General features: G+C 58.8%; 1 protein-coding gene across 1 annotated transcript; it reads right to left on the bottom strand.

Annotated features, from left to right (window-relative positions):
- Positions 1-4729: 4729 nt before the first annotated feature.
- On the bottom strand, positions 4730-15973 carry MEX3A (mex-3 RNA binding family member A). Its single transcript, XM_062631863.1, has 2 exons — positions 15041-15973; positions 4730-5875 (listed from the first exon to the last, which is right to left on the bottom strand). The coding sequence occupies exons 1-2, from the start codon at positions 15531-15533 to the stop codon at positions 4770-4772; spliced, it is 1599 nt and encodes a 532-aa protein (XP_062487847.1). The 5' UTR covers positions 15534-15973; the 3' UTR covers positions 4730-4769.
- Positions 15974-23230: the final 7257 nt, after the last annotated feature.

Here is a 23230-nt window from a genome sequence, read left to right on the forward strand (position 1 = left end):
GAGCATCCCTCCGCGCACGGCGAGTCCCAGTCAGGTCCTCATCCCCACCCTGGCTCCATCATTCCCACTGGATGGAAGCACTCCATTCCCAGCTCTCCCGAGGGGAAACCAGCAGCAGCCACTTGCATTGGGCCACCCGTGAGGTCCCATCCTGCACACGCTTGGCTTTACCACTGCCAGGAGCCCCCCACTTTGGTGGGCTCCTCGCTAGCCATAAAGCGAAGCCTTAAGGATGGGGGTCCTGAGGACCAGGCTCCCTGCAAGAGCTTTGCTGCCCCTAAACCCAAGGGAGGAAGAGTTGGGTTGGCTTGGGAAGACCTGGACAGCGTTCCTCTGCCTCGCTGGGCACAGGGATGGTGCCACACCAGCACCCCAAAGGGGTTACTCAGCACCCTGGGAGGGATGCTGAGCGCAGGTGAAGCTAGCGAGGTTGAACCTAGCTGGTTTATAGTGCTTCTCCTACGGCAAGGAGCATCCCTGCGGGGTGGGAGGAAAGAGGGAAGCAGGGAATGCCGCTGGGACCATGGCGCAGAGCAGGGCAGGGTGCCGGGAGGAGGGCTCTGGCTTTAGTTAGCTTGAGTTATTGCTGGTGAATGGGACCAACAAGCCAGTTTTAGTCACCTATCAAGGAAGATACAAGTCAGAGCAAATAGTTAAGGTCATGGGCATTTTTCTTGTTTTTATTGGTTTTTTCTTTTTTAAGCTTTTTTTTTTTTGCCTTTTTTTTTTGCCTTTTTTTTTTTGTAATATATATATACATATATTTAAAAAGAGAGAGAAAAAAAAACCAAAAAAACCCAAAAAATAGGTATGCAAATTCTGTTGTTTCAGCCCCGCAACCGGGCTCCTCGCGGATGGATGGCCACAGCCCCCGGGGCTGCAGGGCTCCCCCCCATTGCCCTGCCCTAGCCCTTGGGGCAGCCCCATTCTCAGGCCGGAGGTAGCTCTCGGTTTTACAGCGCCTGGTTCTGCCTTCTTCCCAAGTTGCTACATCAAACTATGGAGTCGGGATGAGGTGCGGGATGGGGAACGGGAGAACTCAAAAGGGAACGGGGGCCGAAACACTTCGCTATTCGGTTTTTAAACTAGAACTGCTACATCAAGCTTTCTTTTAATATATATGTATATGTATATATATATGTGTATATATATATATATATATAAAGGTTATTGGAACTGAAGATTTTATTAAAGGCCAACTTGGAGACTCGAGTAGGAACCTTGTCCGCAGAGAGGGGTCCCGGTGCCGCCTGGACCGACGCACCGACAACCCCGCTCCGGTTCCCATCAAGCATGGACGTTTGTTTGGGTCAGAATTCCTTCTTTTTTTTTTTCTGTTTGGTTTTTGACTTTTTCCTTTTTTTTTCTTTTTTTTTTTTTTTGTTTTCTTAAAAAGACCTCTTTTTTTGTGGTTTTTTCCCTCATTTTCTCTACCATTTTTCAGCATGCAGGAGGCTTTTACATCGCTTTCGCTTCTTAAGGTAAGGGGGGAGATAACGGGAGCGGCCTCCCTCTTCCCTCCCCTTCCCACTCCTTAGGGTCAGTGCTAGAACAGGTCCCCCCCACAACCCCAGCTCCCCACCATGGATGTCTCCTTCCCCCCCCCAACCCTGCTCCCCCCCCCCCAACCTCTTCATAACCTGGCAATCAAAGAAAGACATTGATTAAAACTTGCTCACATCATTAGCACGAACAGACTTCACTCAGCCAAGAACGACTACAGCCACTCAACGAACACATCGGCCCGGGGCGGTGGGGGGTTGGAAGCAATTCCCAATGTGATTCCCAGCTCAATCCCCTCCATCATCACCAACACCAATGCTTCCGAATGCCCCTTCCAAGGGTGGTTGGACACACACACCCCCCCCCCAACCCGGACCCATCCCTCGCCCTCCCAACCCCAGCTCTTGCCCCAGTCACTCTCTCGGCATCAAGGAACGGTTCAAATCCAAGCCTGGGATAGGGGCACAGCACACGGAGGAGGTGGCGTGGTGAGGAGGGAAGAGGTTTCCACCCGGAGAACGGGAATGTTCCCCCTCTGCCTTCCCCTTCTTTGACTGGGACCAAACCAAAGGCAGATTTTGAAGGAGGACCAGTTTTAGAAAGGATGTGGCCAGAGCTGGCCAGGGCTCAGGAGCCTTTGCCAAGGGGATGGATGGATGGATGGATGGATGGAGGGAGGGATGGATGGATGGATGGAGGGAGGGATGGATGAAGGGAGGGAGGGAGGGATGGATGGATGGATGAAGGGATGGAGGGATGGATGAAGGGATGGAGGGATGGATGGCTGGCTTCTATGCCCTGGGACAGCACTGGGCCAGGGAGGCTTTGGGAGCCCAGCACCCCCCGCCCTCCATCACCCCATGGTACCCACAGCGGCGGGTCCAAAACGCGGCGCCTTCCCCCGGGAAGCTCTCCCATCCCAACCTGCTCCCGGTGCAGGGCCGGGAGAACCACACGGCTGGAGATGAGTTAAAGCTTTGGGGAGGAAGCGAGTACCAATTCCACCTGACAGTGCCCCTTTAGCACAGCATCTCTTTGCCTTTCCCTTTCTCCAGAACATCAGCATCCACTCCGGAACCTGGGAATGTCACCCACCCCTCCGGCCACCTCTTGCCCCTAGGTAACCACTGATGCATCCTGGTGGAGGAGCATCATTCCATGCCCTTCCACCCGTTATCCGAAGACCAAAAGCAGATCTTTAGTGAACACAGAGCACCCCAAGAGGGGCAAGCTCAGTCCACTGGGATGGAGGGAGCAACGGGGAGCAAGCGGCAGCGAACTGAGCGGAAGGGGGGATGTTCCCAGGAATGCCATTACGATGAACAGAAAGTCTCCTGTAACTGAAGGGGAAAAGCAGAACTGGCCGGAGCAAGTTGGGATACTTGGTGGCTCAGTTCTAAACCAGGGTCTGGGATCGGTGAGCAGAAGTCGAGGGGTAGGAAATGGAGAAGCGGTGGTGGGAGACAAATTATATATATATATGATGATATACACATATATATATATAGGTGCTCAATGAGTTAAGTGCCTATATATATATACACACATATAGATAGGTATGACGGGTACTCGATAGCTTAATTCAACACACATCCTTCCCATCACAGCATTTTGGCACCCAGACACCGGTTGCACAAACCTGATGACGTGAAGGCGCTGGCGTGCAGCTCGCGTGCCTGGGGCACCGAAGCCAGCCTCGAAGCCCATCCTCTCCCCGCTTCCCAAGGCTTTCCACAAGTATTTCATTCAAACAAAACCAGGAGTCTCGAAAGGATTCAAGGGTGTTCAAACAAGGCAAAATTTGGGGGAGGGGGGGGTTGTGTTTCCAGCTGAAAAAAATAGAATCTATAAAAGCGGCCAACCTCAGGGAGATCCAGGCAAAGGCCAGCGGCGAGGTTTTGGTCCATAAAGAAATACTTCTTTCTTCTAGTTTATTCCCCACCCCCTCCCCTCCCTCCCCCGTGTGTTTTTTTGGGTAACAAAAGGTTTTGGTCCAGTTTAAAAACGACGACAACAAAATCCTCTCTTATAAAGTCGGGGTGGTTCGTGGGTTTTTTTGCTTCCTGGTGGGATGCACGTTGGGTTGGGTTGGGTTGGGTTGGGGTCTCGTTGCCTGTATTGCATGATCGTCTCTCTTAGGTTTTGGTGTGGTAGATAATCCCTATGCGTTAGGAAAAGAAAAGCCCAGTGTTAGGGGTGTGCACGTGTGTAGCTGCAGCTGGCATCACTTGGAGGGAAGGGATGAAGGGCGAGCTCCGGCACCGTGGAAGTCGATCCACGATGAGAACGCAGGACCGCGGTGGAAATACCCTGTTAGTGACTCCTGATTCGTCTGAGGAACAAATCCCTGCTCCGAGAAGGAAAGGAAAGAACAAAGTTCCAGACTCCACGGCGGCTCAGAAGAACAAAAGAACTGCTCCGCACCCGGTGCCATTCCAGGAGGGAATTTCTTCACCTTCTTTTTAAGGATTTTCTTCGGGTTTTTTTTTGTGTTTTTCTCTTTTTTTTTGACTTTTTTTTTTATTATTATTATCATTTTTGTAGAAAAAAAAGGAAAACAATAAAAGTTCTTTAGCTGTTTTGTTTTTGTGTTTAAATCTTTGAGGTAATACAGTTGTGCCCTCGTTCTAACAGGTTCCCAGAGGTCGATGGGTTCTTTGCTGTCTCTTCCAAATCCCTGGCATCCGTTTTTCCTTTCGGCCCAGTTGTTCCTTGCCGAGCTCCCAGTCGGGCTGAGCCATCCCTGGGGAGGAGGAGAGCAGGGCCTTGAGAGCAAAGATGATGTGGCTGGAGAAGAGAGGCCCGCAGGGCCCTCCCCGCATCCCTGCTCCCTTCCCCATCCGATCCCGATGGCCTGGCTTGGTCCACGCCGAGAAGTCCCAATCTCACCACCAAAAAGAAACTGAACGAAACCGCTTTGCTTCGCGAGATCCGAGGCTGGAGCATCGTTTGCCCTTCCCAATTTCTGGCTTTTTTTTTTTTTTTTTTTTTTTTGCTATGCATTTCCATTTTATTATTCACTTTTTTTCTGTTTCAAAAAATAACTCGTAAAATAATTTTTTTCTTTTTTTTTTTTCTTCTTCTTCCTTCTTTTTCTTTAAATTAATTTATTCTTTCATTCATTCGTTTGTTCTTCGGATGTCATTATTATTATTATTATTAGCATTATTATTATTATTATTAGCATCACCTTTTTTCTCTCCTGGACCCCCCCCTCCCCAACTCCCTTCCTATCCCCCCCCCCACCAATGCCCTGCTCTGTCTCTTTAGGAAAATATCCTAATGGCCTGAGTGGCTGCAGCGTGGCAAACGGGACACTCGGGATCAGTCCTCTCACAGATCCTCACGGCACACTCCATGCAGAAGAGGTTGTGGCCGCAGGGCACCAGAGCTGCCGTGACTTCGCTTTCGAAGCACACCATGCACTCGCGGCTGCTGGAGACGGACGTCCGGGCAGCGGTCGTTGTTCCCAGCTTGGAAAACCCTTGGAGAGGTTCCCCCTGCGACCGCCTGGGCAGACCGGAGAGATTGGGCTCTTGGATGGAGGAGGACGGGGAGCGATGGGAGTTGGGATGGATGGCGCCGGTACTGCTGGACCGCTGCTGCTTGGAGAAGAGCACCGACACCGGGTTGGTGTTCTCCTGCCCGGCCCACATCGGGGCACCCGATTCCGGCACCCCATAATACAGATCTTGCTTGTTCACCCCGTAGTTGGGGAAGAGGTAACCGTAATTGAAGTCATTTTGGTCATTCAGCCGCGGCGTCTCATAGACGGGATCGACGGAGCAGTCGCCGATGCACCCCAAGCTGTTCTGCCTGAAGGTGGACAGGGGCTTGCAGCCCGGCGCCGGCGTATGGACCCGCCAGGCCTCCGAGTAGCGGTTCTCCATGCCGGAATCGGGGCTGCTGGAGAGGAAGTCATTCTCGTTGTTGTATTCCAGGATCTTGCCCGTCCTCACCGCGATGTGGGTCTCGATCTCCTCGCGGGCGCGTTCCACGTTGCCCGGCGCGCCGGTGATCTCGAAGACGGGGTCCCGATCCCGGCTGGGCGTGATGATGTAGGTGTTGGTCTGCTGCTGGATCCTCTTGATGGTGGCCCCTTTGGGCCCCACCACCAAGCCCACCACGCGGTAGGGCACGCGCACGCGGATGGTGACCTGGCCCGGCAAGGTGGGAGCGCTGCCGAACGTGGTGCCGGCCTTGTTGCGGGATGCTCGGATCATGGAGAAGTGCTCGGCAGCTGAGATGATCTCCCGCCGGGCCATGGCCACGTCCTCCCGCCGCCCCGTCACCATGAAGACCGGCTCCTCGCCCCGCACGGGGGTCTTGATGTAGGTGTTGGTCTTTGCCCGCAGGGCTTTGATCTTGCAGCCTTGGAGGAGGAGAGAGGAAACAAGGCACGAGGTTAGGGATGCCCTCGCCACGCAGCCATTCCCCAGCCATTCCCCCTTCACCACCCTGCGCCAGGGAGGAGGTGTCTGCCACAGCCCGACGAGCAGAGCCCTTCATGGGGGCTTGCTGTGCTTCTGGGGCGAGGCTGGTGTGACCCACTGGGGAGCCCAGGTTTGGGGCAGGACGTAGCAGAGATGCAGCCATTCGGGCTCCCCAGCTCGGATGCTGCGGGGCGGTGGTGGGCAGCAGGACACCGGTGAAGGGGCCGTGTTCTGCCCGGGACTGATGGGCACAGGCTTCTTCCCTGCCACAGCAACCCGGTGCTTTTGTGTCTCCCTGGTGCCCACCAAGCCGATTCCCCCCCGCTGCTTCCAGCTCAAGCATCCTTCTGCCTTCCCAAAAAAGGCAAGAGACTTGCCAGTGTGTTTTGGCTCCCAAAGCCCCTTTATAGAGGGGTTTAGAGCCAGCCCTTCAACTCCAGCTTCCTCGAGGATGCCATCAAGCATCGACCGGCTGTGTCCCTACAGATGTGGCACAGCTCTCTATGAACCGCTGCTGGAGAGGCTCCCGCTGACCCCCGTCTCCAAAAGCATCTCCTCTGTGGGTACCAGAGATGCTCCGACACCAGGCAGCCTTCCCCAACACACCATGAGCATCCTTGAACGCCAGATGACCCCCCCCCCCCCGCAAAGGATGCTTCTGCAACCAAGGCATGGAGATTCCTCCACCCCTGGGCTGGAGCATCATTACTTATAGAGCTCCTAACGAACACCATCTCTCCCAGCTGCTCGCTCAGTGCTGCCGGGCACGGAACGCTCTCGCCACCACGTACCATTGGCAAGGACCGAATCCCACATCCGTAGGGATACGAGCGGAGCCTCGAGCCCCTCGGGCTGACGGGAACGCCGCGCACGCTGCAACCAATAGTGAGAGCTGCACAAGGCATGCTCCAAGCGTGGAGCTCCCAAAGCCCGCTGCCTGGCATAGGATCCCGGCGTCAGGGTGGCACAAGTGCTGCTGCGGGCTCCCGGAGCGAGTTTTCACTCCTTGGAATGCTCCCCTTTGTGGACTGGGAATCGCTGTCTCCTGCCTGGTGCTCCCGCAGGATTTCCTGCCACGCTCAGCATCGCGATGCCGCCGCTGCACTGAACCCATCTCAAGCCGCTCGTTCCTGGGGAACGGGAATGCTTCATCTGACCCGGAGCTGGGCACAGTCCCAAAGTCCAACCCGAACGCAGCCCCTGCCAATCCCAATGCGGCTCACGCGTTACTCCCCACTGACTTCACACCCTGGAGTGGATTTGCAGGGCTTTGTTTAGGGAAGTTCCTGAAGAGCTGACGTGGAAGCGCGGGCAGCTGCAGCGCGGCATCCTTAGTGCTTGGGAAACCCAAAGAGCGGCGCTTGATGGGGCTGGGCGCGACGCAAGAGTGGAGCGAAGCGCGGGATGAAGCATCCCGAGGAGGGCAGGATCAGACCTGGCCCTGCAGCCCCAGGGCAGGGTCAGCTCCCCATGGCAGACGTTTCCCTGCCCCGCTCCCATGCTGCTTGCTCCAAAGCTGGAGATTCCATCTTAGGCAGATTAACGGAGATGCCACCATTTCCCCAGGGATCTCACCCGAGCATCGCATGGAAAGAAGGAGGGGGGTGTGTGTGTGTTAGCAGCTCACATCCCTATGGAAATGCATCCCGGGCATCACCCCGGGCTGAGGAAGGATCCTTCCATGCCTCCCATTGCACCTCCCAGGAGCAAATGACCTCAGGCAGGCGTTTGCCAGGGCTGGGCTTGGGTTTGCTCTGAGGCACGGGACAATGAGAGCACGTTGGGATCTGAGCCCTGCGCCGCAGCAGGGGGCAATCACGGAGGCAAGGCGGAGGTCGGGAGAGCGGAGCGGTGACAAAGGATGGGGGCTCCGGGCTGGGGCCAGAGGGGAGGCAACGGGTGGCGAGGAATCCACATGAATGAGGGCGAAGGCGAGTGGAGTCAGGGATGGAGGAAAGGGGATGGGGATGGAGGGAGAGGCACGCTGGGATTCCGCTGAGGGAGGAGGATGAGGGGTGCAGAGAGGAAGGAGAGACACAGAGACACCCCCCCCCTCCAGTAAACAGCAAAAGGGAGATGGGCAAGGAGAGAGCCCTGCGAGAGGAGGGAGGGAGGATCTAGAAACGGACAAAAGGACGCATGGTGCAGTCGATGGTGTGAGAAGCAGGGGGAGGAGGAGGAGGAGGAGGAGGAGGAGGAGGAGGAGGGAGGGTCTCCGTGCAGGCCTGCAGACGGGAAAGCTTCGCAGAGACAGATGGGGGATCCTGTGCTTAGGAAGTGGAGGGAATAACCCCACAGAGGGAAAGGAGCCCGAGCCCGTCGAGCCCCAGCAGGTTCAGGGGGTGCAGCTCTGCCCCCAGCAGCCCTGAACCGAGCTGCACTGATTTACACCACCTCCATCAGGCCGGCTCCAATCTCACTTCCCCACTCAGCGCCACGGCTCCCAGCCCACCCCATCCCAACAACCCTGACCTTGCTCCCCTGCAACCAAGCTGTCTTTGCCATCACCATGCAGCTCAGGATGCGGCCCTTCCAAGCCCGGCCAGCTGAGGAGCGTGGTCCTGAGTGCTTTTGTCACACCGCAGCTGGCCGGTGGGGTGGGCTCTTGGGAGTGAAAGGCTTTCTCCCTGGGTAACTGCCATGTGAAGGCAGCATGGAACAGCTTGACCCGGTGGGTTATTGAAAGGGGAGAGCTGCTCAGGAGGTGGTGTTGAAAACGCGCAGCCAAGAGGAGGAAAGGACCTGCACAAACTCTGCTACCCCCTAACTTCGCTGTCGTGCTCTGCTCTTTAAGGCAGCAGTGCGCAGACAGCAGCTAATTGATCCCTGGCAGGCTCCTGCTGCTTGGGTTGTTACAGAGGGGAGAGAACGAAGCCCTTTCGTCCCGGGTTTCCATCACCTCGCTGCTATTCTGCTGGGCTCCGCCAGGAACACAGATCCCAAAGCACTGGGAAAGGGGTTTGTATGATCGGTTCCTCCCCACCCCATCCTTTTTGCTTTGGAACTTCAGCCAACCGATCGCCAATTGACTCCGAGTGTGGTTGCAAATGACCCCAGGCAGGCACAAATGCTAAGGGAGAGGAAGAAACCCTCGAGGACAGTGGAGCCTCCAGCCCCCAGACCAGCTTCTAACTGGGATTAACCCCCAGAACGGCTCGCTATGGCTAAAACCCAAGTAAATACATCGAGTCTACCCAGTGCCCACCTGGGGATGGGGAAGCAGGGCGAGATTGGGATGCACAGACCCTAAAGAGGCCTTCAAGGGCTTGGTCCCTCTGTCCAGCTCCTGAGGGCAACCAGGGGGTAGGATGCATCCCATCTGACTCTGCACAAGCCCATCCCAAATCTCTTCTCACCCAGGGTGGCTCCCATAGGAAAAGGGCGGAGTGGCACACGGGATGCAGGGGATGGATGCTGCGCCACGCCATGCAGCTCACAGGATCCCAAATTGGTTTGGGCTGGAAAGGACCCTAAAGCTCATCTGAAAGCACAGGCAGGGACCCCTTCAACTGGAGCAGGGTGCTCCAAGCCCCTGTGTCCAACTTGGCCTTGAGCACTGCCAGGGATGGGGCAGCCACAGCTTCTCTGGGCACCCTGTGCCAGCGCCTCAGCACCCTCACAGGGAAGAGCCTGGGATCCCCCCTCTTTCAGTGTAAACCCATTGTTCCACCGGGTATTTCACTTCAGTGTAAATCCACAGTTCCACCTCCTGACAACCTTCCCCTTCCCTGCTGCTAGAAGGCCAGATCCTGCACAGGTACACGCCTGGTGCAGGCTGGCACAGCTCAGGAAGCTTCACCTACAGCCATCAGAGGAGCTGGACCAGCTCCCAACACACAGCCCCATCCCCAAGGTGGGTTCTCGTTGTATTTCACTGTGGTTTGCAGCATCACAGCACCCCAAATCTCTGCACGTCCTTGTTTCCAGCAGGCTGGATATGACCTCTACAAGACAAACGGATTTCTGCCCTCTTCCCATTTACACCGAGGCACTTTCCCAGCGGGCTGCTCTAAATTACACCTGCAAATACCCCACTTGAGGGCATTTTGCCACTGATGCTGTGGTAGAAAAGAGCTTAAGGGCAAATCAGAGCTTGGGGTTGGGTTTGGTTTGGGGGGGGGGGTGTTATGGTCATGAAATTCAAGAGGGGCCATACAACCAACACCCCTCAGATACCCCTGCTAAGGTGGGGCACTCATTTCCCAGTTAAGATGAAAGCTGTGCTTAAAGACAAGCACACAAAGAACATCACAACTAAACCCTCCTGCCTATGGGGGGGGGGTAAGGTTTCTGCTGCAGGGAAAGCGGGGCCAACCCCCCTACAGGCACACAAAAGGACCACGACCGACCCGACGGAACCCCTTTGCGTTGGGGTTTTATTGTCCCGAGGATGCAAGGTGGGTTCACAGGGAGGGGAAAAACCACCCCCAAGCCACGGCCACCTCCTTTCAGCGCAGGGATTTTCCCTGCCTTTTCCCAGAGGGATGAAAGTTGTTTATGGAGGAGGGGGTGGGAAAGAAAGGGATTGGGATGGGGGGGGAGTGTGGGGGAACAAGAAAGGAAAAGCACCAGGACAATCGCTGCCTTGTTTGTGGCGGAGGAAAGTTGGGCGCTCGGCGCTGGAAGCAACGGCATCGCATCGGGGTGGGTGTGCCCGCGGCCCCCGGCACCATCCCGATCCCGATCCCTAGGGAAAACGGGACAAGGTGCAGGGAAAGGATGGGGGGGGGAAGCAACGGGCACGCTGCAGGAGCAGGGGGCTGGCAGACAAAGGCAGGAGGACCGTGTCGTGTGTGTCCCCCCCCCGCGCTCTCCCACTGCCCCAGATTCCCGGCGCTGCGGCGCGGTTCACTCGGTCACCGCGGCATCCAGCCGCCGGATCCGATGCTCGGAGCCTCGCTCTCTGTGTGTGTGTGTGCGTGTCTCTCCCTAGAAAATTCCCTTTGTCTCTCTCCCAGACCCGTTTTCTCCTCCCACCTCCAGTTCAAACCACACAAAGTCAATCCCGGTCGGCACTTTTCCCTGGTGGAAATTCGGAGGGATTCTCATTAACGCTTCCCAACAAGCCGCCACCCGACCGCAATCCCTCGCTCCCTTTAAGGCCCCCCCCCCCCGCCCCGGCTCAAGCTGCGTGAGGAGGTTGCTCCTCAGGCCCCAGGGGACCTTCGGCTCCGAGCTTTCCTCAAGAGCAAGCAGGCGACAGGATCTGACCCCCGCGCTGCTTCTCGGATGCTGCACATCCACCTCCTCCACATGGTGGGTGGGGGAGCTGCAATCATCAGACTTCCTCAATGGAAAAGGCTTCCTTGGACTATTTTTAAATGCTGGGAGCGTTCGAGCGTGCTCGGAGCTACACAAAGAGCCCGATCACCTGGGGTTCGGTGGGGGGGGCTCTTGGGGTTCGACTTCACCTTGCCAAGACAGAGCGATTGACGCCAAGCTCCTCTCTCACATCACCTCACCCCTGGTGACAACAGGCTGCTTAGAGCAGGCTGGGAGAGGCTTCATCAAAGGCTGTCTCTGGGCACAGGTGACAAAGGATGCTACTACCGGGGATGAGAGTAAAGATGCTCTTACAGGGAAGGTACCCGCTGGGAACAGCTCGCACCGCTCGCTCCACACAGCAAGCGAGCCACGCTGGCCCCACACCACACACAAAGAACAGGAGCACATCACCCCAGCTGCAATAGCTGGCCCTAAGCATGCCCCGCTTCCAGCCCACTTGGTCACTGGGAGCGGATTACAACAGGCAGAGAAGTCCCACACGGGGCCGTACCTGCCCACGGTGACTTCCAGGGGTGAACACGGGCATCTGGGTGCACCCCTTTCCCAAGCTCACACTCGGAAGCACGACACCTTTATACGCTTCCTGCTCTTCCCAACTCAATTCACACCCTTGCCTTTGCAAGGACCTTCTCCTCCTGGGCCAGTCCCCATCCTCGCCCCCAGAACCAGCTGCAAACACCTCAGGGCTTGGCTCCTGACAACAGGAACAGCCCCAGGAAGGGCGTTGTTCCCTCGGGAAGAGCTGGTGGCTGAAATACAAGAGCCACCAAACCCCCCAAAGGCAGGCCCGGAGCGGCTCCAGAGCCAGGGAGCCCCGCACACACCATGGCACGTGCCAGGAGGTTCGGCCTGCCAAGGTCAGCAGGGATGGAGGTGCAGGGAAGCAGGGAATGCTCAGCAGGAGCCAGGAGGCGGGTGGAGGCATCCCTGCTCCTCACCGTAGCATTGACAAGGGCACGCATGGAGGTCATGGCTCCGCTTCCAGCCAGGGAAGGGAAGTCACTGCCAACCGTGGCCAGGGACAGGGTGGAAGAGGTCACAGACATCGGTCCAAGGCGTTGTTACGCCTTTATCCCTTCATCCTTCCCTTCCCAGCTTCCTCCCCTTCAAGCTGCCTCCCGCCGCATCCCACCAGCACCCAGCCCTCAGACCCCAGTGCCTGCCCGGCCACAGTCCCCCCTTCCCCATCAGCCCGGGTCTCATCCCAGCCGGTGCCCATCCCGCATGGAAAGCGGCGGCGCCGCTGCGGAAGCGCTGCCGGAACGGAGCGCACAAACTCCAGCGAGGCTCCCGCACGCGATTGGCTCCGCGAGGGCACGTTCCCCGTTCCCAGGGAAAGCAGGGAGCTGCCAAGCACGGGGTTCAGCTCCTGCAGCATCTCCAGGTGGAAGTGGAGCCACCCCCCTCCGCCACAATGGCACCGCTTCCAAGCGCTCCCATCCAAATCTATGGGGCTTTGGGCCTTATTTGTACCCCGGTGCCTTTACACTCTCCTGGCAAAGCAGAGGGAGGTGGAAATCCCATTGCCAGGGGCATGGAAAAGGGCCCCCCTGCCCAGATCCAGGCCTCTTAAACCCGTACATCCAAAGATGGGAGACAGCATTGAAGATAACATGAAGGAACGGTGTGGCTCCTCACACCACAGAACATGAACTTAAAGGAACTCAAGCCCGTTACCTATTAAAAGCCCTAAAATAATTTTTATTCCACTCTTACTTCTTTTTCCCTTATTTTTTCCAAATTATCCATGCCCCTATGCACAAACACTCAGAACCTCCCCAGTTCCTTAGAAAACCATGAGCAGTCCAACCCAGGAGGTGACACTGTGCACGCTTTGGGGTCCCCCCCCAAAATTCCTGGTCAGGCATCCATGAGAGCCCAGGATCCGTGCCCCCAGGGCATCCTGCATCCACCTCCATCAGAAAGCAGAGCCTCAGGAGCCAGCTTTCCACACAGGAACGAGATCCAGGGGACATTCCTATAGGCCTTTAGTGTGGATCACAATCTCTGCTGGAGCAAAGTGCCCTGGGCAATACCAGCACCGATCCATCCCACCCGCCCCAGAGCAGGGCCACGGCTTCTACCACCCTTGCCACGAAGGGACGGAGCCCATTCTGCCCCACGGACACCCCCCAGTTCCCAGATGTGGGAAAACCCTCCCACACGCACACTAAAAATGGTGGAAAACAACCCAAGGTCTCCGCGTTGCTCTCCATCAGTGCGGCCACCCCAGGCGCATCGCTGCATCCGGACCGCATCCAAACACACCCCCTTTGCGGGAGTTCGGGGCAGGAGGGAGATCCAGGGGGAAAACGGCCCCGGCTCCCCCTGCACCGCCTGTTTTCCCTGCGTTCTGCCTGCCGAATGCTCTCTCTTCCCTAACTTTATTAAACAAAGGGGGCCTGATTCTCCACGGCCTCGCGGAGTTGGTGCAAAGCCCCAGCGCTTCTGCCCGTGCTCAGCGCAGCAGCAAGGGGAGGAGCAGGTCCAGGCGGGAGCTTCTCAGCCTTCACCCCATCTCCAGCCCCATCTCCGGCTCCCCAGGGCCACGATCCCAGCGTGTCAAAGGGGGGGGGTACATCCCTGCCCGCTCCCCATGGCAGCGTGGGGACCAGCCACCAGCTTCACCGGGGGGAATGAGCAGGGCCACCATTGTTCCCATAACCCGCGCCGATGTAGGGATGCTGAGCCATTAACCCCCCCCCCCCCAAGCCATTAGCTACGAGTGCCCCACTGCACGGCCCAAGCTGGGAGCACTGGCCCCAAGCAGCCCCCCCACTATGTCACACAGCAAACCCCCTGCCCAGGCCATTCCCATTCCCAACCCAAAGGGAAGCCTTGGAGCCGCAGTCTCTGCCCGTCACACTTCCAGAGCATCAAGTTACTTGTGTAGAGAAAGAAGAAGGAGGCACCCCCCCCCACTTCACCACACTGGCATTGTTTTCCCTTCTACAAGCGACACAAAACTTCTCTCACCAGCCCCATGCTCCAATCCTGCCCCGCTTCCCGCAATGGAGCTGCTGCCCCCCCCCCCTTTTTCCCCGCACACTCGGGAGCCCGGAGCCGTGGGGGTGGGCGAGGGGTGACTTAAGAGTGGGTGTGGTGTGTGTGTATATATATATATATATATATATATAATTATTTCTTTAAGCCCTCCTCCATTCCACCTCGCTCCCAACAGAGCCGGGAGGAGAACAAAAGCATCCCTGTCGCCGAGCGTGCCCAGCGGCGGGGCCGGCCTCGGGGCTCACCGGGTGCCTGCCCCCCCCCCCCCCTCCCCGGTGGTTGCCGGTCCCGGTGCCCCCACTCCCGTCGGAGCACTCCCAACTTCCACGTCCCGTTGCCGGTGCCGCTCGGCCCGGGCCCCCGCCACACCCCCGCCCCGCCGAGCCCAACAAAGGGGATTTTCCCTCCCCAACAGCGCCGAGCGCCACCGGGAATCGGGGCGGGTTCACGCTCGAACCCCAACCGGGCTCCGTGTCCCGGGTGTGTCCGTCCCCGTGCCCGTGCCCCCTCCACATTATCCCTGCTTTTATTCCCTCCGTTTAAGGAGGGAGGCGGAGAGCGCGGTCCGGGAACGGCTTCTTTGGCAGCCCCGGGCTCGGGGCTCCGGTGCAACCGGACGGACCCCTCGCGGACATCCCCCATCCCTCCCCGCTCCCCATCCTCCCGCTTTGTGTCCCCGGTAGGGCTGAGCCGGCCCGAACAATGGCAGGGCGGGCGGAGCGGCGGCGGGGAAGGCGGGGGGGGGTGTGTGGGGTGTGTGTGGGGTTGAACGGGAAGGGAAAGCGGGGCTCCGGTTCCCCCGGTGCTCTCACCTTGCCGGCCCACGATCTCGGCCACGTGCTCGGAGCTGGGCACCGGGACGCACTCGGTGGTGTTGGAGCTGCTCTTGAGCCGCAGCTCGGCCTCCTTGTACAAAGCGCACAACTTGGGTTCCGCCGCCCCGGCGCTCGGAGCCGCCGAACCCTTCGGGGCCGACGGCGGCGGTGGCGGCGGTGGAGGCGGCGGCTGCTGCTGCTGCTGCGGCGGCGGCGGCGGCGGCGGCGGCGGCGGCGGCGGGGGCTGCTGCGGCGGCGGCGGCGGCGGGTTATTGTTGTTGTTGTTGCTGTCCTCCACCAGCACCACGGCGGAGGAGGAGGAGGAGGAGGAAGGCTCGCCTAGCCCCAGCAGGCAGAGCTGGTCCAGGGCGAGCTGCAGCGCCCGGTCATCCTCCAGCAGCGCTCTGTCTTTGCCGCTCCCACCGAAACAGCCTAAATCGCCGAAACCCCCGTTCCTTTCCATTATCCCTGGTACTACCAGGCTAGGCATGGCTAACAAAGACTTGAGAGGGGGTTGGGTGGTGGTGGTTGGTTGGGAAGGGGGGGGGGGGGGGGTGAGAGCGAGAGGAGGGGAGTGTGGGGGGGGGGGGGGACACACAAAGAGCTCGGGAGGGAGAAGGGGGGAAAAAAAAGGCAGAGGGAGAGAACCAGAGAGAGAAAAGGACCCTCCGCCCACCTCCCCCCGCCTGGCCAAGCCCCTTTCTCTCTGTAACCCGAGCTCCTCGCACAGGCACTTCCAGCCCGCCGGGGTCCCCCCCGCCGCCGCCGCCGCCGCCGCCGCCGCCTCCTCCGCCTCCGGGTCCCGGCCGCCGGCGGGCTCGGAGCGCCGAGGGGCGCGGAGCCCCGAAGGGGGGAAAACTCTTTTGTTTGAAGGCGCTGGGCGCAGCGGAGCCGGCCCCGGCCCGCGGCCTGATGGGGGATGTAGTCCCGAGGCAGCGGCACCCCCGGCGCGCACGGCACCGAGCGGGGACTCGGTGTGAACACGGGTGTGACACGGGTGGAGGGACCCGGTGTGACACGGGTGGAGGGAGCCGGTGTGAACACGGGTGGAGGGACCCGTTGTGAACACGGGTGGAGGGAGCCGGTGTGAACACGGGTGGAGGGACCTGATATGAACATGAGTGGGGGGACCCGGTGTGACACAGGTGAAAGGACCCGGTGTGAACACGGGTGAAAGGACCCGGTGTGACACGGGTGAAAGGACCCGGTGTGAATGCGGGTGAAGGGACCCGATGTGAACACGGGTGGTGGGAGTCGATGTGAACACGGGTGGTGGGAGTCGATGTGAACACGGGTGGTGGGACCTGGTGTGAACACGGGTGAAAGGACCCGGTGTGACACAGGTGGAGGGACTTGGTGTGACACGGGTGAAAGGACCCGAGGTGACACGGGTGGAGGGACCTGATGTGAACATGGGTGGTGGGAGCCGGTGTGAACACGGGTGGAGGGACCCGATGTGAACACGGGTGGAGGGACCCGGTGTGAACACGGGTGGAGGGACCTGACGTGAACATGGGTGGTGGGAGCCGGTGTGAACACGGGTGGAGGGACCCGATGTGACACGGGTGAAAAGACCCAGTGTGACACGGATGGAGGGACCTGGTGTGAACACGGGTGAAAGGACCCGGTGTGGACAGGGGTGAAGGGACCCAATGTGAACACGGGTGGAGGGACCCGATGTGAACACGGGTGGAGGGACCCGGTGTGACACGAGTGAAGGGACTCGATGTGACACAAGTGAAAGGACCCGGTGTGAAACGGGTGAAGGGACCTGGTGTGACACGGGTGAAAGGACCCGGTGTGAACGCGGGTGGAGGGACCCGGTGTGACACGGGTGGAGGGACCCAATGTGAACACGGGTGAAGGGACCCGATGTGAACACGGGTGGAGGGACTCAATGTGGACACGGGTGGAGGGACCCGGTGTGAACACGGGTGGAGGGACTCAATGTGGACACGGGTGGAGGGACCCCGTGTGACACGAGTGAAGGGACTCGATGTGACACAGGTGAAAGGACCCGGTGTGAAACGGGTGAAAGGACCTGGTGTGACACGGGTGAAAGGACCCGGTGTGAACGCGGGTGGAGGGACCCGGTGTGACACGGGTGGAGGGACCCGGTGTGAACACGGGTGGAGGGAGCCGGTGTGGACACGAGTGAAGGGACCCGATGTGAACGCGGGTGGAGGGACCCGGTGTGACACGGGTGGAGGGACCCGGTGTGAACACGGGTGTAGGGACCCGATGTGACACAGGTGGAGGGACCCAATGTGAACGCGGGTGGTGGGACCCGGTGTGAACACCGGTGGAGGGGTCCCATTGTGCGACAGGTAAAGGGGTGCGCAGGGACCAGCCGTGCTGTGGGGTGAAGGGGATACAGGGCACCTGCTGTCACATGGGTGGAGGACCAAGGGGGCATTGGGGATACCCTCCATGTGTACCCCGCATGGAGGGGCCGCCAATGGGGTGTGGGGAGCCAAGAACATCCACCCCGGTACAGAGGATGGAAGGGGTCTGAGTGGGGATCTGCTGATCTGGAGAGGGGCCGCATGGGGACAAGTCAGTGTGCACCCCATAAGGAGGCTCCATGTGGGGACCTGCCACTGCCCACCCGTGTGTGAGCTGTGGAGAACTCACGTGTTGGGAGCATAGAGATCCACTTGGGAGAAGGGCAGGGACACCCCATGGTGGCCATAGCCTGGGAGCAGTGGGGTGAACTTGTAGGGAGAAGGGCGCTGGGCAGGTCCTGAAGGCCACGTATAGGGGCTTCATGGGGGACACAGCCTTTGGGTCCTCCCCATTCACTGGGGCTTCAGCTTTGCGATGGGAAGACCCCAACCAAGCCCCCAAGCGTGTGAGGGCCAAAACCTCGCGCTGAGCAGCACCCGGAATCACGGGAAGAGCGGAGAAGGGGGCACCCGCAGCCCCCCAGGGCCTTGCAGTGGGAGCAGCTCACCCTGCCCTTGGCTCCCTGCCCCACTAAAGCCCCCTCTGCAAACTGGGACAGCCCCGCTCCCCCCCAGCCTGCCTTTTCTCATTGAAATGAGGAGCTTTTTAGCGCGGAGGGAAGCATTGAAAAGAGCTTCCCAGCTCCCCCGCCAGCCGGGCTGGGCTCTGCGGGTGCGAGCGGAGCCTTTCTCCCCTCTTCCCCTTTCTTCCCTTTGAATCAAACCAGATGTCTCTCCCATGAAATGCGATTGCAGGAGCTTACACTGGGGAGAGACAATGCCGAGAGACGCGAGGCTCCCACCGAGCTCCATCGCAGCGGCCACGGCTGCGGCGCTGCCTGGGAAGAGGGGGTGCCACCGATGCCTTGTCACCCCCCCCCTCTATTCCCTGTGATTCCCCCTCTCTGCCTCCCAGATCCCCGCAGCGAAAAGGTTCCTCTCCCTTTCTCCCTCCCCTTTCTGGGTCTACAAGCAGCAGCAGCTCAGCTTGCAGATGAACTAAGCAGATGGGGCACCCAGCACAAGGAAATGTCTCATCCACTGACTCAGACGGTAAGGTGTTGCTGGAGCTTTCCCCTGCAACTTTGCCCAGGCGCTTTGGGAATGGGAATCCTGCTTGTCTCTAGCTTTGGCAGCCAAGCCGGGGCGATGCTGGGGCAGCGGTGGCGGTGGCAGCTCCCTGGTGTGGAGCTGCTGATGAGGGTGGAGGGGGTTCGATGGCTTCAATGGCTTGTGTTATCTGTCCTTTGAACCCCCCCCCGTGGGGATGGGGGCTCGTGGAAGTGGGGCAATTTGGGGTGTTTTCCTTCGTCCAAAGTGATGTCTGGATTGGGATGGGTCGGGGCTCCGTGTGCACAGCCACACACGGAGGTGCATGGGCAAATCCGCGTGTGTTTAATACGTGTGGGTGTTCATACATGCGCTGCCTCTCGCACACGCTTAAATCCATGTCAGGACGTGGAAGCGTGTGCGTTCCAGGCGTGTGGCACGGGATCATGGGACGGGTTGGGTTGGAAGGGACCTTAAAGCTCATCGAATGCACATCTGCGTGGCGGTGTGTTCCTGCGTGCATCCGTGTGCAGGAACACGCGTGCATACATGCAGTGGTGGTGGTGGGAAGCTCTCCTGTGGATGATGGTCCAACATTCCCATCTGTCCCAGTTTGGGCTCGTCCCTTGAGGCCAATAGAGATGCTCTGCAGGGATCATTGTGGGGAGAGGTTTCTGCTTCCAAGCTCCATTGTTGGCTGCGTCCCGGAGCTTTCCATAAAGTGAAAGGAAAAGGAAAGGGCAAAACAAGAACTCCGAGCTCTCAAAGGGGCCCCAACCCCATCCGACCAACTGCAAGGTCTGTGTTGGGGTCCAGGCCCGTTCGCCTCCTCCCCCCGGGGCTCCATCACTTCCCATCCTCAAACCTGAGCATTCCCATATCCACATGAATCACCGAGCTGGGAATGTCAGGCAAGCAGGAATGCCCCGAGGAGAATGGCGAAGAGCTGCCAGCAGGGCCAATGACTAATCCTGATGGGTCCCTGATAGCAACGTGCTCGCTTCGTGCTCTCTTTTGGGGGTGTAGCTGGGCTCCAACCAAGACTTTGATCCTCCTCCTGGTGCTACAACAGCTTGGGAGTGATCTTCCCTCCCGCCTGGCATCGCTGCATTGCCCTGGCGAGCCAGGTTAAAGTTAGCCCTGCAGGTGCCTGGCATTGCCTCCATGAGCTGGAAGCTCCTCTCACGGGACTGGAATGTTTGCAGCTCCCTGGACCGGGGGTGGGAAAGGTTCTTTCCTGGTGCCAGGCACTGGGGTTGGGTTGGGAGCCCGGGGTACTTGGGGATGGGCACAGCTCCATCCCCTCTGCACCCAAGCCCTGGCCAAGCTTTTGGCACCGATGCGGTGTTGAAAAGCTGCTCTTTCCAAGGGGCTGGAAATCCAGAGCCCTGGAAGAGGGAGGGGAAAAGACGGGGGGGGGAAAGAGGGATTAATTAAAACCAGGGATGCCGGAAGCTCTGCCAAGAGGAGAGGTTGGGATCATGTAGCAGCATCACGTGCTCCTCACCCCTTTCCTAGGCAAGAGCTTGCAGAGGGATCAAAGGGAAGGGAGGAACCTCAAAGCGTGCCTGATGCCAGAGCCAGCGGAGGGCTCTTTGGGCAATGGGAAGCCCTAAAGCTGCCCCTGGGTGTCCTTAGGCTCAGCACTAACTCGCATTCGCCACGGAGGGCAAAGAGGCTGCCTTTGCTCTTTCTAGGTTCATTCCTGGTCGTAATGAGCTTTCGAGGCTCATTCATGCTGTTGATGCAAAGTGAAGTTGGGCACTTCCCAGGCCTGCATCCCTCCTCCCATGGAAGCCCTATGTGTAAGACAGCCTTGCTTTAACGCCGGGTGAGCATCCCCGTTTCATCACAGAGGCACAGAACCACAGCATCCCAGCCTGCTTCGCGTTGGAAAGGACCTCAAAGCAGGGACTCCTTCCACTAGAGCCTGTTGCTCCAAGCCCCATCCAGCCTGGCCTTGAACCCTGCCGGGGATGGGGCAGCCGGATTCCCTTTAAGTGCTTTCACTGCTTTCTCCCTTTTCCTGTCCCATGAGACTGGAGCAAGGGCTCTGGATGTCACCTCCGCATCCCAGGGCAGCTCCCTTCAATCACCGCTCAGCCACACGCGGGACAGGAGCATCCCAAAACCCCTAAAGCCGGAAGGGATCCATCCCACCCCACACACAGATGGAGTTTGGAGGCCACCAAGGGTAGGGGCATGCCCACGCACCCCCATCCCTACAATGGGCCCTGGTTGGAAACCTCTTTGCTCCGTAGCAGCGCCGCTAGCAGGAGGCATCGTGCTGCCCATGCAGGATCCTCAAGTGCTCGGCAAACATTTGCTCGTTAAGCTCTTCGATGAGATAAGTAAATTACCCCAAAGCTTTGGGCCAAAGCTCCTTGAAGTCCATTGGGTTTGGGGGAATCCCGATCCGTGGGATCAGGCCCGGGAGAGCCGATTGAAAAGCCCCTCAATTTGGTTAAGAGCTCAGCAGATTGCCTGCAGATGGAGGGTTAAGCCCTGGGGACAAGCTGGTGCGGTGCTGGGCTGCAGGGGGTGGGATTGTGCTTGGGAGTGCACAAAGTGCCCAAAGGTTGCTGAAGGAATCCCTGCGACTTCCAATGGGGGTGATTTTAGGTCTGGGATACAAAGGGGGGGGTCATTGGCAGGGCCTTTCCCTTATCCCTGGTTTGTTTTCCAGGGAATGCTGTTGAAATCCCACCTTCTGCCAGCAGGGAATTCCTGATGTCAGCCTATAGGACACCCAGGCTGCCCTATGGCTTTCCATGGCATCCCAGCCCGGCTTGGCTTGCAGGGACCTTAAAGCTCACCCAGCTCCCACCCGCTGCAATAGGCAGAGCCGTCTCCAGTTCGCCTTCCCCATTTCCCCTGCTGCATCCCATGGCACAGCGCGCTGCGCCGGAGGTAAGGAAAGTCACCGCGTCGCACGTGCTGCCTCCTTCCCAGGGATGCTTTCATCATCCCATCAGGCTCCGGAGCTCTTCCTGCCGCTGCTAATTTTAGTCTCGGGGTTGGAAGCTGCTGCGTGGGGTTGGGCTGGAGCCTGAGCCCTGCAGGTGCAAACCGCAGCCGCGCACCTCCTTGCTCTTCACGCTGCTCCCACGTCGGGGATGCTGGGTGCCAAGAGAGCATCCTGCTGCTTGCGTGAGCCCAGGGATGGGATCCAGAGGGACCCGGACAGGTTGGAGCCTTGCTTGAGGCTGGTCCCATAGGTCCGGATCAACGCACACAGCCAGGGATGGGGCAGCCACGGCATCGCTGGGCACGGCCTCGACCCGTCTTTGGCTTTGCTTCCGAGGGTGCTGGAGCGCTCCAAAGCACACGGGGAAGCAGAATCAGGCCCTGAGCCAATTGAACCCCTCTTCTTATCAGTCTAGACATCCTCATTATCCAGATAAATGTCTGATCCCTCCCTGAATCCCACTAAGCTCCTGCCTTTAGGGCTCGGAATGCAGAGGGCACTCGCCTTCAGCCAGCACTTCCCTTCGGATTCGAGCTGCTGCCCCCCAGTTCCTGCGCTTGGGAGCGGGTCGTGGGCATGTGTTGTGAAGAGTTCTTGACCGCTTGCAAGTCATTGCTAAGGCCTTTATCACTGCTCTTTAATAGATCCTGTTAATTATTAGTATTCATTTGCTTTAAAAGAGGGGTTGCCATAGCAACGGGGAGATGGGAGCTGCTTTTCAGGCACGTCAAGTGGACACATCCTCCTGCAGCCCACCGTAGCACTGGGAGGGCTGGGATGGAGCTGGGGCTCCACTGGTGCTGTGCTTAGATCCCTGTGTGGGCTGGGACCAGCAGGGAAGGTGATAGCACTGGGAAGAGCTCAGAGCAGCTCTCAGTGTCTAAAGGGGGGTACAAGGATGCTGGAGAGGGACCTTCATCAGGGACTGGAGCCATAGGACAAGGGGTGATGGGTTCAAGGGGAGGTTTAGTTTGGGTATAAGGAAGTTCTTCCATGTGAGGATGGTGGGACACAGGGATGGGTTGAATGGAGAAGTTGTGGCTGCCCCATCCCTGGCAGTGTTCAAGGCCAAGGATGGGGTTTGGAGCATCCCGCTCTAGCACAGCCTTAAGGGGAAGCAGCAACGTTGACAACCACTTGTTCAGTGGCAGCACATCCTATTCACTCATTCTCCATTCATCCTGGTACCAGCCTCCATTCCCATGGGATCACGGGCTCCCTGGGGCTGGGATCACTCTGCTCAGCCCTGGGTGTCCCCGGGGATGTGGGGCCGGGGCTGCCCCACACGTGGGTAACTCAGGTATGTGCAGCCAGGACCCATGGGGAGGGTGATGCTGTAATGGTCCCTATGGGGACAGCCCTGCAGCTCCGGGCTGCACAAGAGCTGCCTGAGGAGCCCGAGTGGAAGAACACAAAAGGGAGGCAGGAAGGGCTGGGAAAGAGGGAAGGAGGGAGGGAGAATCCCCCCCATGCCCGGCAGCTAATCCCAGCTCTGCTCCGAGAGGGATCTCGGATAACAACGCTCCATAGTGGAGGCCAGATGGGTTTGATTTAATAGCAAAGCAGGGGCCTTGGGATCACTGCCGAGGGGCTGGGTCCTCTGCAGGCAGCAAAGGGCACCGGGTGTGGATCCAGGCTGGAGCTGCAGGTAGCCGCTGCTCGCCTGACATGGCCAACAGATTCCTACTGCATCCCGGGATGGATGAAGCTTCCCACTCCTCGGCT

The sequence above is a fragment of the Pezoporus occidentalis genome, unplaced genomic scaffold (genome assembly GCF_034315485.1).
Source record: "Pezoporus occidentalis ecotype Australia unplaced genomic scaffold, CSIRO_AGI_Poc_V1 ctg379, whole genome shotgun sequence".
NCBI classification, from domain to species: Eukaryota; Metazoa; Chordata; class Aves; order Psittaciformes; family Psittacidae; genus Pezoporus; species Pezoporus occidentalis.